Source organism: Cinclus cinclus, chromosome 8 (genome assembly GCF_963662255.1).
Source record: "Cinclus cinclus chromosome 8, bCinCin1.1, whole genome shotgun sequence".
Taxonomy (NCBI): Eukaryota; Metazoa; Chordata; class Aves; order Passeriformes; family Cinclidae; genus Cinclus; species Cinclus cinclus.
Window position 1 is genome coordinate 29,861,102 of NC_085053.1, and position 17,668 is coordinate 29,878,769.

At 56.8% G+C, this 17,668-nt stretch overlaps 1 protein-coding gene across 2 annotated transcripts; it reads left to right on the top strand.

Annotated features, from left to right (window-relative positions):
• The first annotated feature begins 13,833 nt into the window (after positions 1-13,833).
• On the top strand, positions 13,834-16,377 carry GADD45A (growth arrest and DNA damage inducible alpha). Of its 2 annotated transcripts, XR_009933377.1 has the most exons (5): positions 13,834-13,930; positions 14,016-14,117; positions 14,197-14,410; positions 14,954-16,302; positions 16,355-16,377. XR_009933377.1 is itself a non-coding variant. In XM_062497346.1 (4 exons), the coding sequence occupies exons 1-4, from the start codon at positions 13,887-13,889 to the stop codon at positions 15,065-15,067; spliced, it is 474 nt and encodes a 157-aa protein (XP_062353330.1). In that variant the 5' UTR covers positions 13,834-13,886; the 3' UTR covers positions 15,068-16,307. The 2 variants fall into 2 exon arrangements, 1 of the variants encoding a protein (XP_062353330.1); XM_062497346.1 differs by lacking the exon at positions 16,355-16,377 and having other exon boundaries at positions 14,954-16,307.
• Positions 16,378-17,668: the final 1,291 nt, after the last annotated feature.

The following is a 17,668-nucleotide window of genomic DNA, read 5'->3' on the forward strand; positions in this document are numbered from 1 at the left end:
GGGGCTCCGCCCCCGCCTCCCCCGTCGACCCCCGCGCCTCTGTCGCCGTTGGTACCTCCCGCGTGTGGGCTCCCTCAGAAATAAAACCTAAATAAAGCGGAATTAAGGGATTTGCCGTTATTAACCGATAAAAGTTGATTTGCAGGCCTTGATCTGAAAGTTGTAACAAGATTTCTCGCTTTCGTGGGCGTTTCTCTTCGTCTAGTTAGCGGGCAGGTGTAGCAGGCAGTGTCAAGTGGAGGTTGTAGGTGTTTGCGGTATTAATACACGTTAACATCCTTTTAATACAGGAATATACAGTATAAATACATACTGTATATTGCTAAATAGAATAATATATAATATATGGCACATTATCATATCTATGCTAATGTACAGCATATAATAACATAATACGTCATGCATAATGCATAAAATGCAATACACATAAATATTATTAAATATTATTAGCATAAATATTTCTATTATAAATATTGTCTATTAATAGCAATGTACTGATGTAATTATATGCCAGCATACCACTATTATAATTTTGATATATTATTACATATATATATATATATATATATATATATATATATACTAGTATGTGATTATAATCAAAAGACATTCTGTCAAGAGATAGATATAAAACGTAATGTAGATATAAAACATAATAAACAGGCACGGATTTGGCATGTCCTTCAAAACACAATTTGATTGCTCACCGTTTATTTCTCTAAGTCATCAGGACATTTTGGCACCTGTTATGAAATAAAAACTTTGTGCTCAGCAAGGATGTTATTTCCAATATTTGCTTTGCCTGCTCCAAGAAGCTTGAAATAATTGCTTTAAAAATTAATTTAATTACACTTGTTCACTTCTTGAATGCGTATTGCTCATGAATTCAAGACTCAACACCAACTGCTTTGGAAAACTCCGTACTTTAGTTTCTTAAAATAAAAGAAAAATTTTTGGATTCTCGGATTGCTCTCCATTATATTTCCCTGCAGTCCCACAGCTCCCTGTGCTTACTTTTTTGGGAGGTTTTTGAGGAAACCCCTTCCTGCAGTGACTCCGGGGGGGATTGGAGCAGCTCCCCCTCCCCTTCTTGGGATATGAATAATCACCATAAATTATACCCTAAGAACTGAAAACATTCTCTTCTCCAAGCCTTTTAGGGATGAATCAAACGGCACCAAGCAGCACCTAATTAAAAACTCGGCGTGGACGTTTCCAGGAAAAGCCTGGATGCCCCGTCACGCTCCGAGGCCGCGTGGCATCGCACGCACACACGTTTCATGAACAAAACACAAACGATTCCCACTCGGATCCTTGACGTGCTTTTTTTTTGCCAGATGGCACCGGCAGCTTTATGGGAGGGGATTTGCTCACGGAAATGGACTGCTTGTCTCCGAGGTTTGAGATTTGCAGCTCCAAGGGAAGGCAGAGCATCTGCCTTTTGTTGTTTTCAAAAGGGCTGTGCACGTCCAGCTCCCCTCTGCTGCTGATGTACGCTCGGTATTCCGCGATTTTCCGAGCGCGGACGTGGCATGAAAGGTTTGGGGTGGCACTTTGAATTAAGCGCATGCCAAATGCAGGACAAGGGGATTGGCTTCCCGCTGCCAGAGTGGGATATTGAGAAGGAATTCCTGGCTTTGAGGGTGGGCACAGGGTGCCCAGAGAAGCTGTGGCTGCCCCTGGATCCCTGGAATGTCCAAGGCCAGGTTGGAGCAACCTGGGATAGTGAAAGGTGTCCCTGCCCATGGCAGGGGATAGAACCAGATGGTCTGTAAGGTCCTTTCCAACCCAAACCATTCCATTCTCTGATGAAAACAGATTTGAAGTATTTAACGCTAACAGGGAAGTCGATCAGCACGTGAACACGATTCCCGGAGTTGTGCATTCTGTGCAGCAGGAAGCAGGAATTGCAGCCTGCAGGAAGCTCCAGCTCCGCTCTGGAGTGTCACACTCCGTGCTTGCACATTGCTGTTTGCATTAAAACGGCCCCACAATCAGCCACAAGGGTCAAAAGTCCAAAAAGACAGCCTTGTCTGTGAGTATAATTCACAGTTTTCAGGCACTTCTGGCCTCAAAACAACATACCATCCCTAACATCTAAAAAGGGTGTTTAAAATATTTCAGCCTTTTCAGCAAGGGAAGATCCTAGTTCTGTACCCAGACAAGAGTCATTGGTCACGTGAAGGGCAAGGACAGGACAGAAGTCACCCGTGTTTAGGCCTAATTTGAAAAGCAACTCATTAATTGGCACACTGACACTGTTAAGTTTCCCCCAGTGCACAGGCACAGCCTTGCAGGAATGGCAGCCCACGCTGGATCGGGACACAAGTCACACTGCCACCGGCCAAGGGAAGGAAGGATGGATGATGGCAAGGTCTGCACTCATTAGGCACCAGCAGACAGCGAGGGAATGAATAAAAAACACACTGAGATCTTCCAGGAGCTGCCACCAAAAACTGGGCTGGCTTCTTCCGTCCTCCCGCATGACAGACACGTGTGTTCTCCTTCCCCACTGGAGCAAACCAGCACTTCCACCAGCTATTCCCAGTGCTATTTCTGGCTGGGACACGCAGCAGTCTATGGATATCCCACCTAAGGATAGGATCCCACTGAGCTGCTGCCCAAAAGAGGCCCGGAGAGCCTTCGGACACGCTACACTCCTCTGCTATTCCCAAGCCTTGCCAGCAGCTGTCAGCTGCCTGCTTAATAAGCAGGAATAGGAAATGCAGCAAGTTCACAGCGGGGGGAAAAGTATTCATCTGGGTCCTTGCTCCACTCCAAAACCACGGTTTTCCTAATTTTTTGACTTTATGAATCTGGTTTGCGGGGTTTTCAGTTATTCTGCTGTCAGCATAGACAATATATGGACAATGGAGGATGTTGCTTGGAGGATTTTTGGCATGGATTTTCCCTCAGATGATCTTGGATGTGTTTTCCAACTTTAATAGTTCTGTGATTCTAGGACGCAGGAAATACAGGGATTGCTTCCAAATAAAGTCAAGTATGGCCATGACTTCTGAGCATGAAAAAATTCACATACATCACAGTGAAAACGTAGCAACTTCTCAGCTTGCATCCACACATGGATCCCTTCTGAGAAGAACTCCCAGAATTAACCAGCACTGCCCAGCTGGACAGCAGGAATGAGCAGCAGAAGGCAGAGCTCACGAGGAGATCCATGATCTGCAAAGCACACCTTTATTCTCCCACATATTCTTCTCCGTTCAGCACCTCACTAGTTTGGTTGTTTTGTTGTTTCTTGGTTTTTTTTTTTTTTTAATACGGCAGAAAACACAGCAGTTTCATTATGAGGAGGCCTGTAAACATGTGAATAACAGCAGCATTTCTACCCTAAGTACGTGCAGTGAAAAACGCCCTCCCACAACATTGCTTTAAAATGTGCACAGACAAGCGAAGCAAATCATGCAGACACAGAACTTGGCTTGTAAATTAAGGCAGACTAATTGAGCTCTGCCTGAACTTTCTTCCCCTGAATCCTAAACAACCTGCCGAGCAAGTGTTCTTCCTTGGAGCAGTCAAGGTAAGAGGTATTTTTAGTTTGGAAAAGCAGCACTGGAGCTGTACAAAGCAGAAGGTCGGCTACACCAAACACTCCTTCTGTCGCTGCTATTTCTGTGAGCTGGGCTGATTCCTATGAGCTGTGCTCCAGCCACCCCTTCCCTGGCTCCCAAAGCTGCAGAATGGTGGTGCCAGGAGGGGCTAGGGGGTGGAATCATGGAATCACAGGATGGGTTGGGTTGGAAAGACCTAAAAGCTCATTCCGTTCCAACCCCCCCTGCCATGGACAAGGACAGCTTTCCGCGAGACCACAGTGATCCAACCTGGCCTTGAACACTTCCAGGGATGGGCACACAAGGAGCCTCCTTGGCTGCAGTGATCAAACACCTCCCTTGGAAACTGCCCTGGAGGAGAGAGGCTTTGCCTTCCTAATCTGAAAAGATGGAGGAGGAGAGAAAATTATGTTTCCCCTCCTAGGAAACTCAGGAGAGCTCAGGCACACCGGGATCACAGTGCTCTGAGACCAAGGTGAGCCTCCACATCCCAGCACCCGTCACTGCTGGGCTCAGCTCTTGGAGGGCACCAAGCCTTCCCGCCTGAGCCCACAGCAGCTCGTCCCAGGTTCATTACTGGGGGAAATCAGGGATGAAAAATAAGGAGGTGCCTCCACGAAACAGCCAAAGGCCAAGAGCAGCAGTGCTGAGAGGACTGGGACATGCCCAGGTGGAACCCGCTGGGCAGGCTGGCAACTGTCTGAGCAGAAATCTGCTCCTCCCTGCCAGCTCAAGCTCCTTCCACGGGCAGCTCGTGTGTGCCCGCTGCCACCTCCCACGCGCCCGCCGCTGGCACTGCCACACGGCCACGGGAATGCACCGGCGGCTGGAGCAGGGCCCGCTCTGCCTGCCCAAAGCAAAGATGCCCCCGTGCTTTTCCCCCTGTGCCGTTTTATTTCGGGCTGGCTGTGCCGGTGTGGCAGCCCCGTGGGCGGCAGGAAAGGGAACGCGTTAAACCGCGACTGCAGCCGAGCGCGGGGCAGCCCACGGACAGGTGGTTGGGGTTGGGAGTTGTTGGGAGCTGGGTTTCCCCCACTCCTTCCCCGCTGCCCGTCCTGGAGCAGCTCGGCCTGCTGCTGATCCTGACCCACAGGCCTTGGTGCTGAGGGAATCTGGTCCCTGAGAGGGATACGAGGTGCTGGGGATGACTGGGACTCTCTGGCACATGGAGCTCTCTTGCAGCCGTCTTGCAGCAGGCTGACTCACCGCCCTGTATCCAAAATCTGGGCCGGCGCTGTGCCTGGGGCACTGAAAACCTCTGGGTACGAGTGTCAACGGTCCCCACGGTGACGCTGCCACCAAGACTGTGCAGGAGACCCTCACCCTGTCACGGTTCCCTGGGGAGGGGATGGTGGAGATGGAGCTGCGCTCGGCTCTGCTGCCTCCAAACCCTGCCAGCCCCGAGCCCAGCTCGGTGTCTCCGTGCTGAAAACCAGCCCGTCCTGTTCGTGCAGCCAGCCCCGAGCAGGACGGGCTGCGGGGTGTGGAGAGCAGCCAAGGGAGCCGGGCTGGGCTGCTGAGCCGGCAGCTCCGCTGGATCCACGGGAATTGCTGCGGATCTGGAGAGGGAGAGAGCGCCCTGAGTCACCCCACATCAACCCTGCCCAGCGTGGGGCTGCAGAGGGGCAGTGCCCACCTTCATCATCCTCAGCCTGCCTGTGCACCTTCATCATCCTCATCCTGTCTGTTCACACTCATCATCCTCATCCTGTCTGTTCACACTCACCATCCTCATCCTTCCTGTTCACACTCACCATCCTCAGCCTACCTGTTCATCATCCTCAGCCTGCCTGTTCACCTTCATCATCCTCATCCTCCCTGCTCATCCTCATCATCTTCAGCCTGCCCCTCCAGCAGCTGTGTGGACCACAGAGTTAATCTCCCACACAAATAAAAAAGCCCGTTTTGGTTTATGGAGCATGGTGCAGGGCAGGAACAAGGGTAAGTTTATTTTGGGGCATGGCCAAGGCAGGGCTGACTTGAGGAAGATGCCGTTTTCCCACCTGGCAGCTGCAGGAGAGCGAGGAGCAGGAGCTTGGCCGAGCTCTCTGCTGCACCAGCTGAACCCTGAGCCTGGTGGCACTGGGATAACCCTCCTGGAGCTGGGATCAGGGCAACCCACCCCAGGCCCTCTGGCATGCAAAGCCCTTCTCACACGAGTGACCTGTCCCAAACACGGCCAGCCCCCGTGCTTGGTTTTTTCTTGTCCCTGCAGATGCATTTGACACAAAAGTGACCTGAGCCAAGCCCTCCGTGCCAGCAGCCCAGCCTGGGAGCACCCAGCCACCGCTGTTTGCTCACGGGGCAGGGCTCTCCCAACTCTCCTGGGCCAGCCTGATCCTCCTGCCTGCTCCTCCTGCCTGTTTGGGTTCTGGGAGGAGCCCAGAGCCCTGCAGGGACCCCCGGGGACGAGGGGAGAAACCCTCGAGGGGTGTGCAGCACACGGAGCGACGCCGTCATCAGTTCCCCAGCACTCAGCCGAGCCCCCCTTTTCTCTGCCGTGCTTGATTGGAACGGGCTTGGCACAAACTGCAGGATCTTGGATTTTGGGCAGAGCAGGAGCAGCAACCTCTCACGTCCTGGGCGTGGAGGTGACACCAGCGCCGCGACTGCAGCCGGAGCCATTCCCGCCGGTGCCATCAGCCACAGACCCGGCTAGTATTCCCAGGCAGGAATTCCCAGGCTGGGACTCCCAGGCTGGTACTCCCAAGAGCTGAGCTGGGCACTGGCTCAGCCCACGGGAGCCCTGGGACCACGCGTGCCCAGCCGGAGCTGGTCTGGGTAAGGAAATACAGGCGCAGGCAGATCAAACACGCCGAAAGGAGGTCACGGAGCTGCCTCTCGGAGAGGCACCCACTCATTAGGGTGATTACAGGCACCCAGCTCTGCTAACGAGCGGCGTGGGCCGCCCGACCCGCACGTCTCTAACAAGCCCCGGGGATGTTGCTGCACGCTCGGCTCAGCTGAGGCTCGGGTGACAGCTTGGGAGGTGTCCCCACTGCTCCGGCCCGTCCCAAACCCCTGCCCCCCAAAGGGGATCCCGAATCCTGCTGGGTGCAGTGCACCCCGAGCGGGCTCTCCGTGCATCCTTGGGGTGCAGAGCGGGGTCAGGGCGCTTCCTCAGCCCGGAGCTGATGGACAGCCAGGAATTTTGAGGTGCAGAGAGAACCCTTGCCCATGGATGTTGCGGGGGGATGAAAGGGCTGGACCTCAGGGGGATGCTGCCCCACCACACACGGTCCCCGAGGCACCTGCCTCAAAATGCCCAAGGAGGAGCTGCAAAGGCTCGGGATGTGTTTGGGAGAGCTCCAGCCCAGGAAGAGAACCTTCGCCTGGATCCCACTCAGATCCCACCTGGATCCCACTATCCGTCCTGGATCCCACCATCCCTCTTGGATCCCACCTGGATCCCACCCGGATCCCACCATCCCTCCTGGCCCCTGGGCCGCAGGCACAGCAGACAAATGAAGGATGCTCAGCCTGCAGCCCAGGACCTGCACCAGGACCCCCAAGCCCTCCCCACGCTGTGGGTTCAAGCCTGAGCGCTGCAGCCTCTCCCTTGTGCCACTCGTGTCCTGTCGCAGTGCTGATGTCACCCAGGGTCCCCGCGGCTGCTCGCTCAGATAAGGACACGAACGAGCGGGGAGCTGCAGCGCTGACAGCTCTGATAAGGCACCGCAGGGAGTGCAGTCCCCAGGCTGGTGGCATGATGGGCATCCCATCCTGTTCACGGCACAAGTTCAGGTCATTGGATCACAGAATGGTTTGGGCTAGGAAGAACCTTAAAGACCATCTCTTTCCAACTAATCCTAGTTCTAATTAGAAAATTATGTCTATTGAATAAAAAAAAATAATTTAAAAAACCCCAAACATGTATTTTCTCAAGAAAGAGAAAAACCACCCTTGTTACAGGTTCATGTCAAAGGATTGGCCTGACAGCTGCTGCTCCAGAAAGTGGGGGCAGGTCCTCATCTCCTCTCGGCAGGTGGAAAGAGCTGTCACCCCCAGCCCGGTGACACGGTGACATCCAGGGATGCTGGGAGCCCCAGCCCTGCTCCTGCCCCACGGGACATTGCTGCTCCACCAGGCCAGGCAGGAAGCAGCTCCCTGCAGGTGCCCTGGGCCACGTACTGCTGCATTTTTCTGCTTGTTTCATCACCTCTAATTCCTCCTAAAGAGCTTCTGGGCTTGGGGCACAAACCCCACATTCCCCCAGGGCTTCCCTGCTCTCTGCACCTCCGGACAGGTTTGGTGTGGAGATGCCATGAGGATGGGATGTCCTGAGCTCCATCCCACCCTGCTCCCACTGCTCCTGACGCTGCCTCCGTCCTCCGTGGGACGGTTTTTCACCCTTTTCCCTCTGCTTTTGCAGCCCAAATGGTTCCCTGGGATGTTGGTGGTCCTCAGCCTGCAGCCCCAGAGCGAAGCAGGGGGATCAACACAGACCCCAGTCCCACTGCTCCCACCAGGCTCTCCATGTCAGGATCCCATGATTAAAGGCTGGAGTCACCATTGTATTTTGTCATTACTGCAAAACCACTTTTAAAATTAAAAAAAAAATCCGCGTTTTTTCCTGCCGTGCCAGAACCGCGATGTCAGCTTGAGATCCCGGGTGCTGCCCCCGGTGCGGCCGCCAGAGGGAACCGGAGCGACAGCGGCAGCGTCCCCATCCCTGTCCCCATCCCTGTCCCTGTCCATCCCTGTCCCCATCCCTGTCCCCGTCCCTGTCCCCATCCCTGTCCCCATCCCTGTCCCTGTCCATCCCTGTCCCCATCCCTGTCCCCGTCCCTGTCCCCATCCCTGTCCCCGTCCCTGTCCCCATCCCTGTCCCCATCCCTGTCCCTGTCCATCCCTGTCCCTGTCCATCCCTGTCCCCATCCCTGTCCCCGTTCCTGTCCCCATCCCTGTCCCTGTCCATCCCTGTCCCCATCCCTGTCCTTGTTCCCATCCCTGTCCTTGTCTGTGTCCCTGTCCCAGCCCATGTGTGAGCAGGGACCGAACCTGGGCAGGGATGCTCCAAACCCCAGTGTCCAGCCTGGCCTTGGGCACTACCAGGGATCCAGGGGCAGCCACAGCAAATCTGGGAATTCTATCCCAGCCCCTGCCCACCCTGCCAGGGAACAATTCCCAAAATCCCACCCATCCCTGCCCTCTGGGAATCCATTCCCTGTGTCCTGACCCTCCATCCCTGTCCCCAGTCCCTCTCCAGCTCTCCTGGAGCCCCTTTGGGGGCTCTGAGCTCTCCCTGGATCCTTCTCCTCTCCAGGTGAGCACCCCCAGCTCTCCCAGCCTAGCTCCTGCAGCAGCTCCATGGATTCCTCTGGAATCTCTCCAGCAGCTCCACGTCCTCCTGATGTTGTTCCCCAGGGCTGGAGGAAGCTCTGAAATAGGGTCTCATAAGCATTATATACCTTTTATATTATGTATTTTGTATTTTTTAATTTGCTCTCCAATAAACACCTCAGTTTCATTATCTCTACTGCAGTGACCATCAGACTCTGGGCTTCACTCCAAGGTCCTTCCCCTTTGCTTTCCAAACACTCTTCTCACTCCATGTGTTTATAAGAGACAAAAATGAATTCAGATTAATGATTTAACATCCCCCTGAGCTCCCCACTGCCCACAGGAACACGAGTGGAGTTAACTGTGACTGGAGGCTGAACCACCCCAGTTCTCTGATTCCATGTGCACAACTGGGAGCTGGTTTAGGGAGGGTTCAGCCCTCCCTCTGCTCATACCAGAGCTGTCTTGCATGCACAGGGAAAGCAAAGCACCTGGGAAACCAGGAACTTCCCTGGGGGAGGCAGGATGGGGGCTGCTGGCTGTCTCCAAGATGATTCCTTGTGGAGTAGGACAGTGTTCCCTCTCAGAGGTGCCACTCGTGTACTGGTTTATGGTCCCACGCTGCCGTTAAATGGACAAAGTTTGTTTTTATTTTACTGCAGCTCTCTCTGTCCCCATCGTGGACTTTGCCCGGTGCTGCCTGGCCGGATGATTCCCACCAGCAGCCGGGGCTGCTTCGTGTGCCCTGCGTGCACAGGGTGGGGGAAACTCTTGATCCTGCAGGGAGAAGGGCTGGAGGGATGCATGCAGGGCAGAGGGAATGTCCCTGCCAGGAGCAGCACAGGTTTCTGCTGCCCTGGATTCACAGGCACCAGGAGCTGCTGGGAGCCGAGCAGGGACTTGCTGGGGTAGAACCCCATGGGCTGGGGAAGGAGGAGATATTCCAGCAGCTCGCCAGGGTGGTGGGACACGGGTGAGCCACAAAAACACAGAATCCCAGAATGGTGTGGGCTGGAAAGGACCTTAGACCTCATCCAGTCCCACTTCCCTGGGGAGCAGGCAGGGACACTTTCCATTATCCCAGGCTGCTCCAAATCCCATCCAAGCCGGCTTTGAGCACTTCCAGGAATGGAGCAGCCACAGCTGCCAGGGTCTCTCCACCCTCACAGCCAAAAATTTCCTCCTAATCTCTAATCTCCCCTCCTTCAGTTTAAAGCCATTATAGCACCCCCAGGCTCCCACCCGTGTTCCCTGTTTGCAGAGCTCCTGCCGCCGAGCCCCAGAGCGCTGCAGTCAGGGACACCCAGCTCCCTTCCAGGGCCGCAGGAATGTGCTGAGTGCAGGAAAAAAAACACATCCCAGATCCCCCAGCCCTCCCACTTTTGGGAGAGGGAACCCCCAGCCAGGAGCCTTCGGGGCCGGGCAGGAGGCGAGTGGCTGTGCCAGGGCAGTGCCATCCCTGCTCCATGGCACCGAGCCGGGCTCCCGGCTGCACTCCCGTGACCCGGGCTGTTGGGAAAGCTGCTGGCACCGTGCCCAGCTCCAGAGCCAAACCCAGCCGGCTCCAGACTTCCCGGCTGCCCCGTGTGCTCCCGGGCTCTGGCCAAAGTCAAACCCGAAGAGCAGCAGCTGAACCCCGCTTTCAGTAACATCCAGGATGGAGCAACTCCAAGGAAAACAAGGGGGAAATCTCTTTTTGCTCTTGTGCTGCCAGTGCTGGAGGGGACGTGGCACTGGTGGTGCCAGGGCAGCCGGATCCTGGGGCAATCCCGGGTTCCTGCCCCGCTCCGTGGGGAGGCAAAGCCAAAGTTTTTCCTGGGTGCCAGAACCTGGGAATCCGCTCCTGCAAGGCTCCGGGGCGGAATGCTCCTCCCTGGGAGGGTGGATGTGCCTGGACACAGCAGCGAGCTGGGGCACGGGGGTCAGCTCGGTGACACGGAACTGGTGGCACTGGGAAAACAGCGGCTGTTGGAGCAGAGGCCGTGCCTGGAATGTGCAAGCTGGCGTTTGCTCTGCAGCAGCACTCCCTGCCCTCGGCATCCAGCAGATCCTGAGTGGATTGGGAATGCTCAGTGGCCCTGGCACGGCAGCGTGGGGTGCCCAGGGGACGTGTGGGCTGTCCCAGCACATGGACACGATGGGATTTTCCCAGCAGCGGGATGGTCAAGGGGCCAGCGGGGCTGGACAAATGTCCCGCGTGGGACAGGCCAAGGCAGGGCAACAAGGGAGGGGATCGGGGCCACCCAAACAAGGGACAGCAGCGAGCCAAGGGGAAGGGAGCAGAAGCCCCTGGCTCTGCTCCGGGGAGCTCAGGGGCTGGGACCACCCCGAGGCAGCCCCCAGGAAGGGCCCTGGCTCGTGGGGCTGTGTCACCTCTCACTGACGCTGTTTGTTGGTTGGTCTCATTCCCAGAAAATGAAATTAAACAACTTGATGCTCTTACGTGCAGGAAGCACCTCTCCAGCTGGCCCAGACATCCTCCCCAGCACAGCAGCTCCCACCGTGGGCATCTCCCACATCCCTGGGGATTAACCCTAACTCTCCAAGCTGCCTCCAACCACGGGCAGCCCAACCCCGCAGCCCAGAGAACATTTGGGGTGAGGATCTGGGGGAAGAGCTGTGCCCAGACACAACTCCTGAGCCCCGAGTCTGCGATGCCGAACACGGACGGGAGGGCAGGCGTAGCCTGGAGAATGATGAAAGTCAGGATTAAAGGGCAGGGGGGGAGCAAAACACCCCGGCCACTTTTGGCAGGCGATGAAAGGAAGGTTTAGCAGCAGCTGCCAGCTGGGAGCTAACAGAGGGACAACTGCGGGTCCGGCTCCATCCCGAGCTGCCCAGGCCGGCACTTCCCCAGCACGGCCACCCACTGTCCCCGGGGCACCCAGCATCCCTGCTGCTCCTCTGGGAAAAGGGACACACGAGGAAAGGAAAACTGCGTCCAGCCGAGAAACCTGCAGGGAAAGCGCAGGTCCCGAGCATTGCCTGCCGGGTCCGGGAGCTGCCACCGCCCAGGAGAGAGAAAAGAAGCTTCAGCTGCTTCCCAGCTGCCTCCGAGACAGATTTAGCTCTGGGGCCGGCACAGATGGGGCTGCGGGGCCGGAGCCCTCGCCGCAGAGCCGGAGCCTGCAGTTGCTAATAGAGATACAGCAAATTAAGCGAACTTAATTCGGAGGGTCACCATACAATGCTCCCACCTGTTTTGCTGCGGTCCGGCCATCTGCCACCCCCTCCACCTGATGCAGAAAGGGCTTTTTCCCCTTTCTCCCGACGCCGTGGGCTTCGTTAAGTCGTGTCGGGTCTCATCAGGCTGCAGCAGCAGGACGGGGGCAGAGCCGGGCCGGGAGACATTTACAGAAAAAAGCCCTGAGAAGTTTCCTCCCGGAGCCAACGCAACCGGGGGGTATGGAAATCACCCCCTTTATTCTGCCACAGAAACGTTTTCTTATGTCCCTGAAGTGCTCCAGGTTGGACAGGACTTGGAGCAGCCTGGGATGGTGGGAGGTGTCCCTGCTATGGCATGGGGTAGAACAAAACGAATCCCTGAGGTCCCTTCCAACCCAAGCCATGCCAGGATTCTGTGTGATTTCTCATTTTCCAAATTCAGTGATTCTGCAAGAGGTGCATGGAGCCCAGCATTGCTCTGAATGTTGTGTTTCAGCAAACACCGTGGGGGGAAATGGCTCCTGGTGTTCAGGAGCTGGAGGAAAACACTGACACAAGCAAAACTTTAAAGCACACGCTGCCAAAATCCCCGTGAGGGACCACCAAGGGTGGTGCAGCCAGTGGCAATGTGCCAGCCCACAGCCAGGCTGGGAAAGAGCTCTGGCACCGGCTGTGGGAGGATGGAGGGGTCTGGGGACAACAGCTGAGAAAGCTTTGACACAGCAGCCATCAGGACAAATCCCTCCTGGAGCTCTGCAGAGCTGACACGGGACATCTGGAGAGGGAGCAGCTTCCTGGAGAACAACCAAGTTCTTGGAAACCTGCAAAGGGGAGAGATCACAGAACCACAGACTGGTTTGGGATGGGAGAGAGCTCAGAGCCCACCCAGTGCCACCCCTGCCATGGCAGGGACACCTTCCACTGTCCCATGCTGCTCCAAACACCAATGTCCAACCTGGCCTTGGGCACTTCCAGGGATCCAGGGGCAGCCACGTTGCTGCATGTGGCAAACACTGTCCCTGTGTTTGAAGGTTGGTGGGGCAGAGTCCTGAGCACAGTGGTGCTCCCTGCACGAGTGCAATCCCTGTGGAGGCAGGGAAGGCAGAGCAGCATCCATCAGAGGAGATTCTATCCCAGTGCCCCTCTCAGGTGAGACCCCACCTGCAGAGCTGCCCCAGCCATGGGGACCAACATCAGGAGGACGTGGAGCTGCTGGAGAGATTCCAGAGGAATCCATGGAGCTGCTGCAGGAGCCAGGCTGGGAGAGCTGGGGGTGCTCACCTGGAGAGGAGAAGGATCCAGGGAGAGCTCCGAGCCCCCAAAGGGGCTCCAGGAGAGCTGGAGAGGGACTGGGGACAGGGATGGAGGGACAGGACACAGGGAATGGATTCCCAGAGGGCAGGGATGGGTGGGATATTGGGAATTGTTCCCTGGGAGGAGGGTGAAGCCCTGGAATAGGATTCCCGGAGGAGCTGTGACTGCCCCTGGATCCTTGGCAGTGCCCCAGGCCAGGCTGGATGGCCTTGGAGCGCGCTGGTCAGTGTCCCTGTCCCATTCCCATTCCTGCTCCTATTCTTATTCCTATTCCCATTCCCCAATTCCCATTCCCCAATTCCCATTCCCCAATTCCCATTCCCCATTCCCAAGCGGGGACCAAGCGGGGTCAGGCCCGGCCGGTCTCTCCAGCAGCTGGGCGCGGTCTCATTTGCATGAACCAATAGGAGCGGGTTATGCAAATGAGGGCGGCGCGGGTTGGCCGGGGCGGGCGGGGTAGCGCGCGCGGGGCGCCTTTGTCCGGCAGAGGCGGCGGGGCCGGAGCGCGGCCGGGTCCGTGTCCCTGTCCCTGTCCCCGTCCCCGTCCCCGTGATGACTCTGGAGGAGCTGCCCGGAGAGCGCCGCGCCACCGGGAGGTGAGGCCGGGGTGGGCGGCGGGTGCCGGGCGGTGGAGCGGTGCGGGGTGGCCGGTGACGGCCGGTGCCGCGTGTCCCGGCGCAGGATGGAGCAGGCGGGGGACGCGCTCGAGGAGGTGCTGAGCAAGGCGCTGAGCCAGCGGAGCCTCACCCTCGGTGTCTACGAGGCGGCCAAGCTGCTCAACGTGTGAGTGCCCCCCTTCCCCCGGTGCCCCCCCCGGTGTGCCCGCGCCCGGTGTGCCCGCGGTGACGGCGCTGTCCCGCAGGGATCCCGATAACGTGGTGCTGTGCCTGCTGGCGGCCGAGGAGGAAGAAGCGGGGGACGCGGCGCTGCAGATCCACTTCACTCTGCTGAGGGCCTTCTGCTGCGAGAACGACATCAACATCCTGCGCGTCAGCAACCCGGCTCGCCTGGCGCAGCTGCTGCTGCCCGCCGCGGGCCCCGACCCGCCCGCCGACCTGCACTGCGTGCTCGTCACGGTGAGCCCCGGCGACAGCCCCGGCGACAGCCCCGGCGACAGCCGGGGCCGCCCGGGGCTCCCCGAACTGCCGCGCCCGGGGCTCGAACCCGCGGCCCCAGCGCGCCGGCCCCGGGGGTCCCGCGGCGCCTCCCGGGCACTCCGGCTGCTTCTCCCCTCCTCCTGCTGCGCTTCCCCGTCCTTCTCCTATCTTTTTCTCCCTCTTTCTCTTGTTCTGTTGTTTTCTTTCCTTAGTTTTCCTCCTTTCCCTTTCTCTCTTTATTTATCCCTTTTTCTTTCCCTTCTCCCCACCCCCCGCCTTTTATCTCTCCCTCTTTGGTTTTTGTTTTGTTTTTGATTTCCCCGTTCCCTACTCTGCCCCAGAGTCCAAAGCTAACCTCCTCACATGCTTCCAGGCCTGACTTGTTTGTTTGCCTCGGCAGCAATTTAAGATGATTCACACTCCTGGGCTTTCTGCTGTGCTTTTTCCTCCCCCCCTCCCTCCCCTACCGCGCTCGGGTTGTTTTTGCTGCCTTGCTGAAGTTTTTTTGCTCCCTTTTTCCAGAACCCGCAGGCATCGCAGTGGAAGGATCCAGCGCTGAGCCAGCTGATGTGTTTCTGCCGGGAGAGCCGGTACCTGGACCAGTGGGTGCCGGTGATCAACCTCCCCGAGCGGTGACCCCGAGCCCAGCCCTGCCAGAGCTGCAAGAATTCTCTTTGCACTTGCTCAGGAAGGAACTCCCTGCCCCGGCTCCAGGATTCTGCGGGGAGGGGAGGGAGGAAAAAAATAAAAACCCAACAACAGCAACAAAAAAAAAAAAAATAGATGTAAAATAAAAAAGATGAAAGTGATGTCGTGGGGAGGGGGGTTTGGATGCAGTGGAGGCGAGCGATGCTGAGCGTGGGAGCTGAGGAAAAGGGGGATGTGTCCTCCCGAGAGCTCCCCTCACCCTTTCTGTCCTTAAGTGCCACTTAAAGTTCCTGCTTTAAACACCTTAATGAGCAAACAAGGTGAATCGAGGCCTTTTGCCAGCAATGTTGTTGTATTATTGGGATGTTAATTCTCAACGTTTTTATGCTAAGATATATAATAATAGTAAGTTATTTTCTGATATTGATGGGAAAATTATTTATACTTGGTTTGAGAACCGAAAATGCCCTCAAGCAGTTGGTCTGCAACCACAAATCTTCTCCCAGTTGGCTGCAAAAGCAGCGCCGTTAATATAATTGTTTGAAATTCGAGTGTTTTTTGGGGTTGTGGTGTTCTTGTTTTGTGCTTTTTTTTTTTTTTTTTTTTTTTTTTTTTTTTTTTTTTTTTTGAAATAAAGTGTAAAATCAAACCTTTGGCCCAGCTTTTGTGTCCTCACTCCAGGAGCGTGCAGACACAAGGGCTGAGCAGCTGCTGCTTCCTTGTCCTGGCTATGGGCAAGGTCCTGTTGTGCAGCTCCAGTGTGGGTTCATTCCCGGCCCCTCCCAAGCAATTAAAGGCCAAAGCAGCGGCTGTGCTGCAGGAAATGTTGGCAATGTTATTTATTTATTTATTTTGCTTGAATTGCTGCCACAACAGAAGCTTAAAAAAAAAAAAAGAAAAATAAATGGGTTTTTCTGCACGCTCCTGCAGCTCCTCCTTGGCAGGTGGGAAATCTGATTCCCTGGAGGAGGAAAACTCATCCCGGTGTTTCCCTGCAAATCCCCGGGATTTGTTTGCATCCCCGGATCTCGGGCTGTGCCCCTCGGGGCTGGCAGTGCCAGGCTCCACTTTAGTGACACAGCCAGGCTGGCACAGATGGCATCTCTGGTGTGGCAGGAGAATCCATCCCCCCCTTGCTGCTGGCACTGCCTGGGGACAGCAGTGACACGTTGTCCCTCCCCGAGGCCACCCAGCCCGACCCCAGGTGTGTCCCAAGGACAGCGGTGACACTCACTGTCCCCCCAGCCAGACCCCAGGTGTGTCCCAAGGACAGAGGTGACACTGTCCCCCCAGCCCGACCCCAGGTGTGTCCCAAGGACAGAGGTGACATTCACTGTCCCCCCAGCCCGACCCCAGGTGTGTCCCAAGGACAGAGGTGACATTCACTGTCCCCCCAGCCAGACCCCAGGTGTGTCCCAAGGACAGAGGTGACACTGTCCCCCCAGCCCGACCCCAGGTGTGTCCCAAGGACAGAGGTGACACTGTCCCCCCAGCCCGACCCCAGGTGTGTCCCAAGGACAGCGGTGACACTGTCCCCCCAGCCCGACCCCAGGTGTGTCCCAAGGACAGCGGTGACACTCACTGTCCCCCCAGGTGTGTCCCAAGGACAGCGGTGACACTCACTGTCCCCCCAGCCCGACCCCAGGTGTGTCCCAAGGACAGAGGTGACATTCACTGTCCCCCCAGCCCGACCCCAGGTGTGTCCCAAGGACAGAGGTGACATTCACTGTCCCCCCAGCCAGACCCCAGGTGTGTCCCAAGGACAGAGGTGACACTCACTGTCCCCCCAGCCCGACCCCAGGTGTGTCCCAAGGACAGAGGTGACACTGTCCCCCCAGCCCGACCCCAGGTGTGTCCCAAGGACAGCGGTGACACTCACTGTCCCCCCAGCCCGACCCCAGGTGTGTCCCAAGGACAGAGGTGACACTGTCCCCCCAGCCCGACCCCAGGTGTGTCCCAAGGACAGAGGTGACATTCACTGTCCCCCCAGCCCGACCCCAGGTGTGTCCCAAGGACAGAGGTGACATTCACTGTCCCCCCAGCCCGACCCCAGGTGTGTCCCAAGGACAGAGGTGACACTCACTGTCCCCCCAGCCAGACCCCGGTGTGTCCCAAGGACAGAGGTGACACTGTCCCCCCAGCCCGACCCCAGGTGTGTCCCAAGGACAGCGGTGACACTCACTGTCCCCCCAGCCCGACCCCAGGTGTGTCCCAAGGACAGAGGTGACACTGTCCCCCCAGCCCGACCCCAGGTGTGTCCCCGCAGTGGCACTGGGGTCGCTCTGTCCCCAGCCCTGGCAGGAGCGGTGCCAGCCCAGCTGGGACGGGAGGCTGGACCTGTTCTGCCACTCCTGGGATGCTCCAGCACGAGGCCACCCTGTCCCTGTCCCCAGGCAGGTCAATGTATCAATGCATAGCAAGCTACTGGGAGTACTGGGAGCACTGGGAATGGGATCGGGCAGACGTATCTGTGCAGGAGGCTGATGGGAGCTGGCGTGAGTGCTGTACTGGGGATACTGGGAATACTGGGAGTACTGGGTGCACTGGGAATGGGGTACTGGGAGTATTGGGAGCACTGGGAATGGAGTA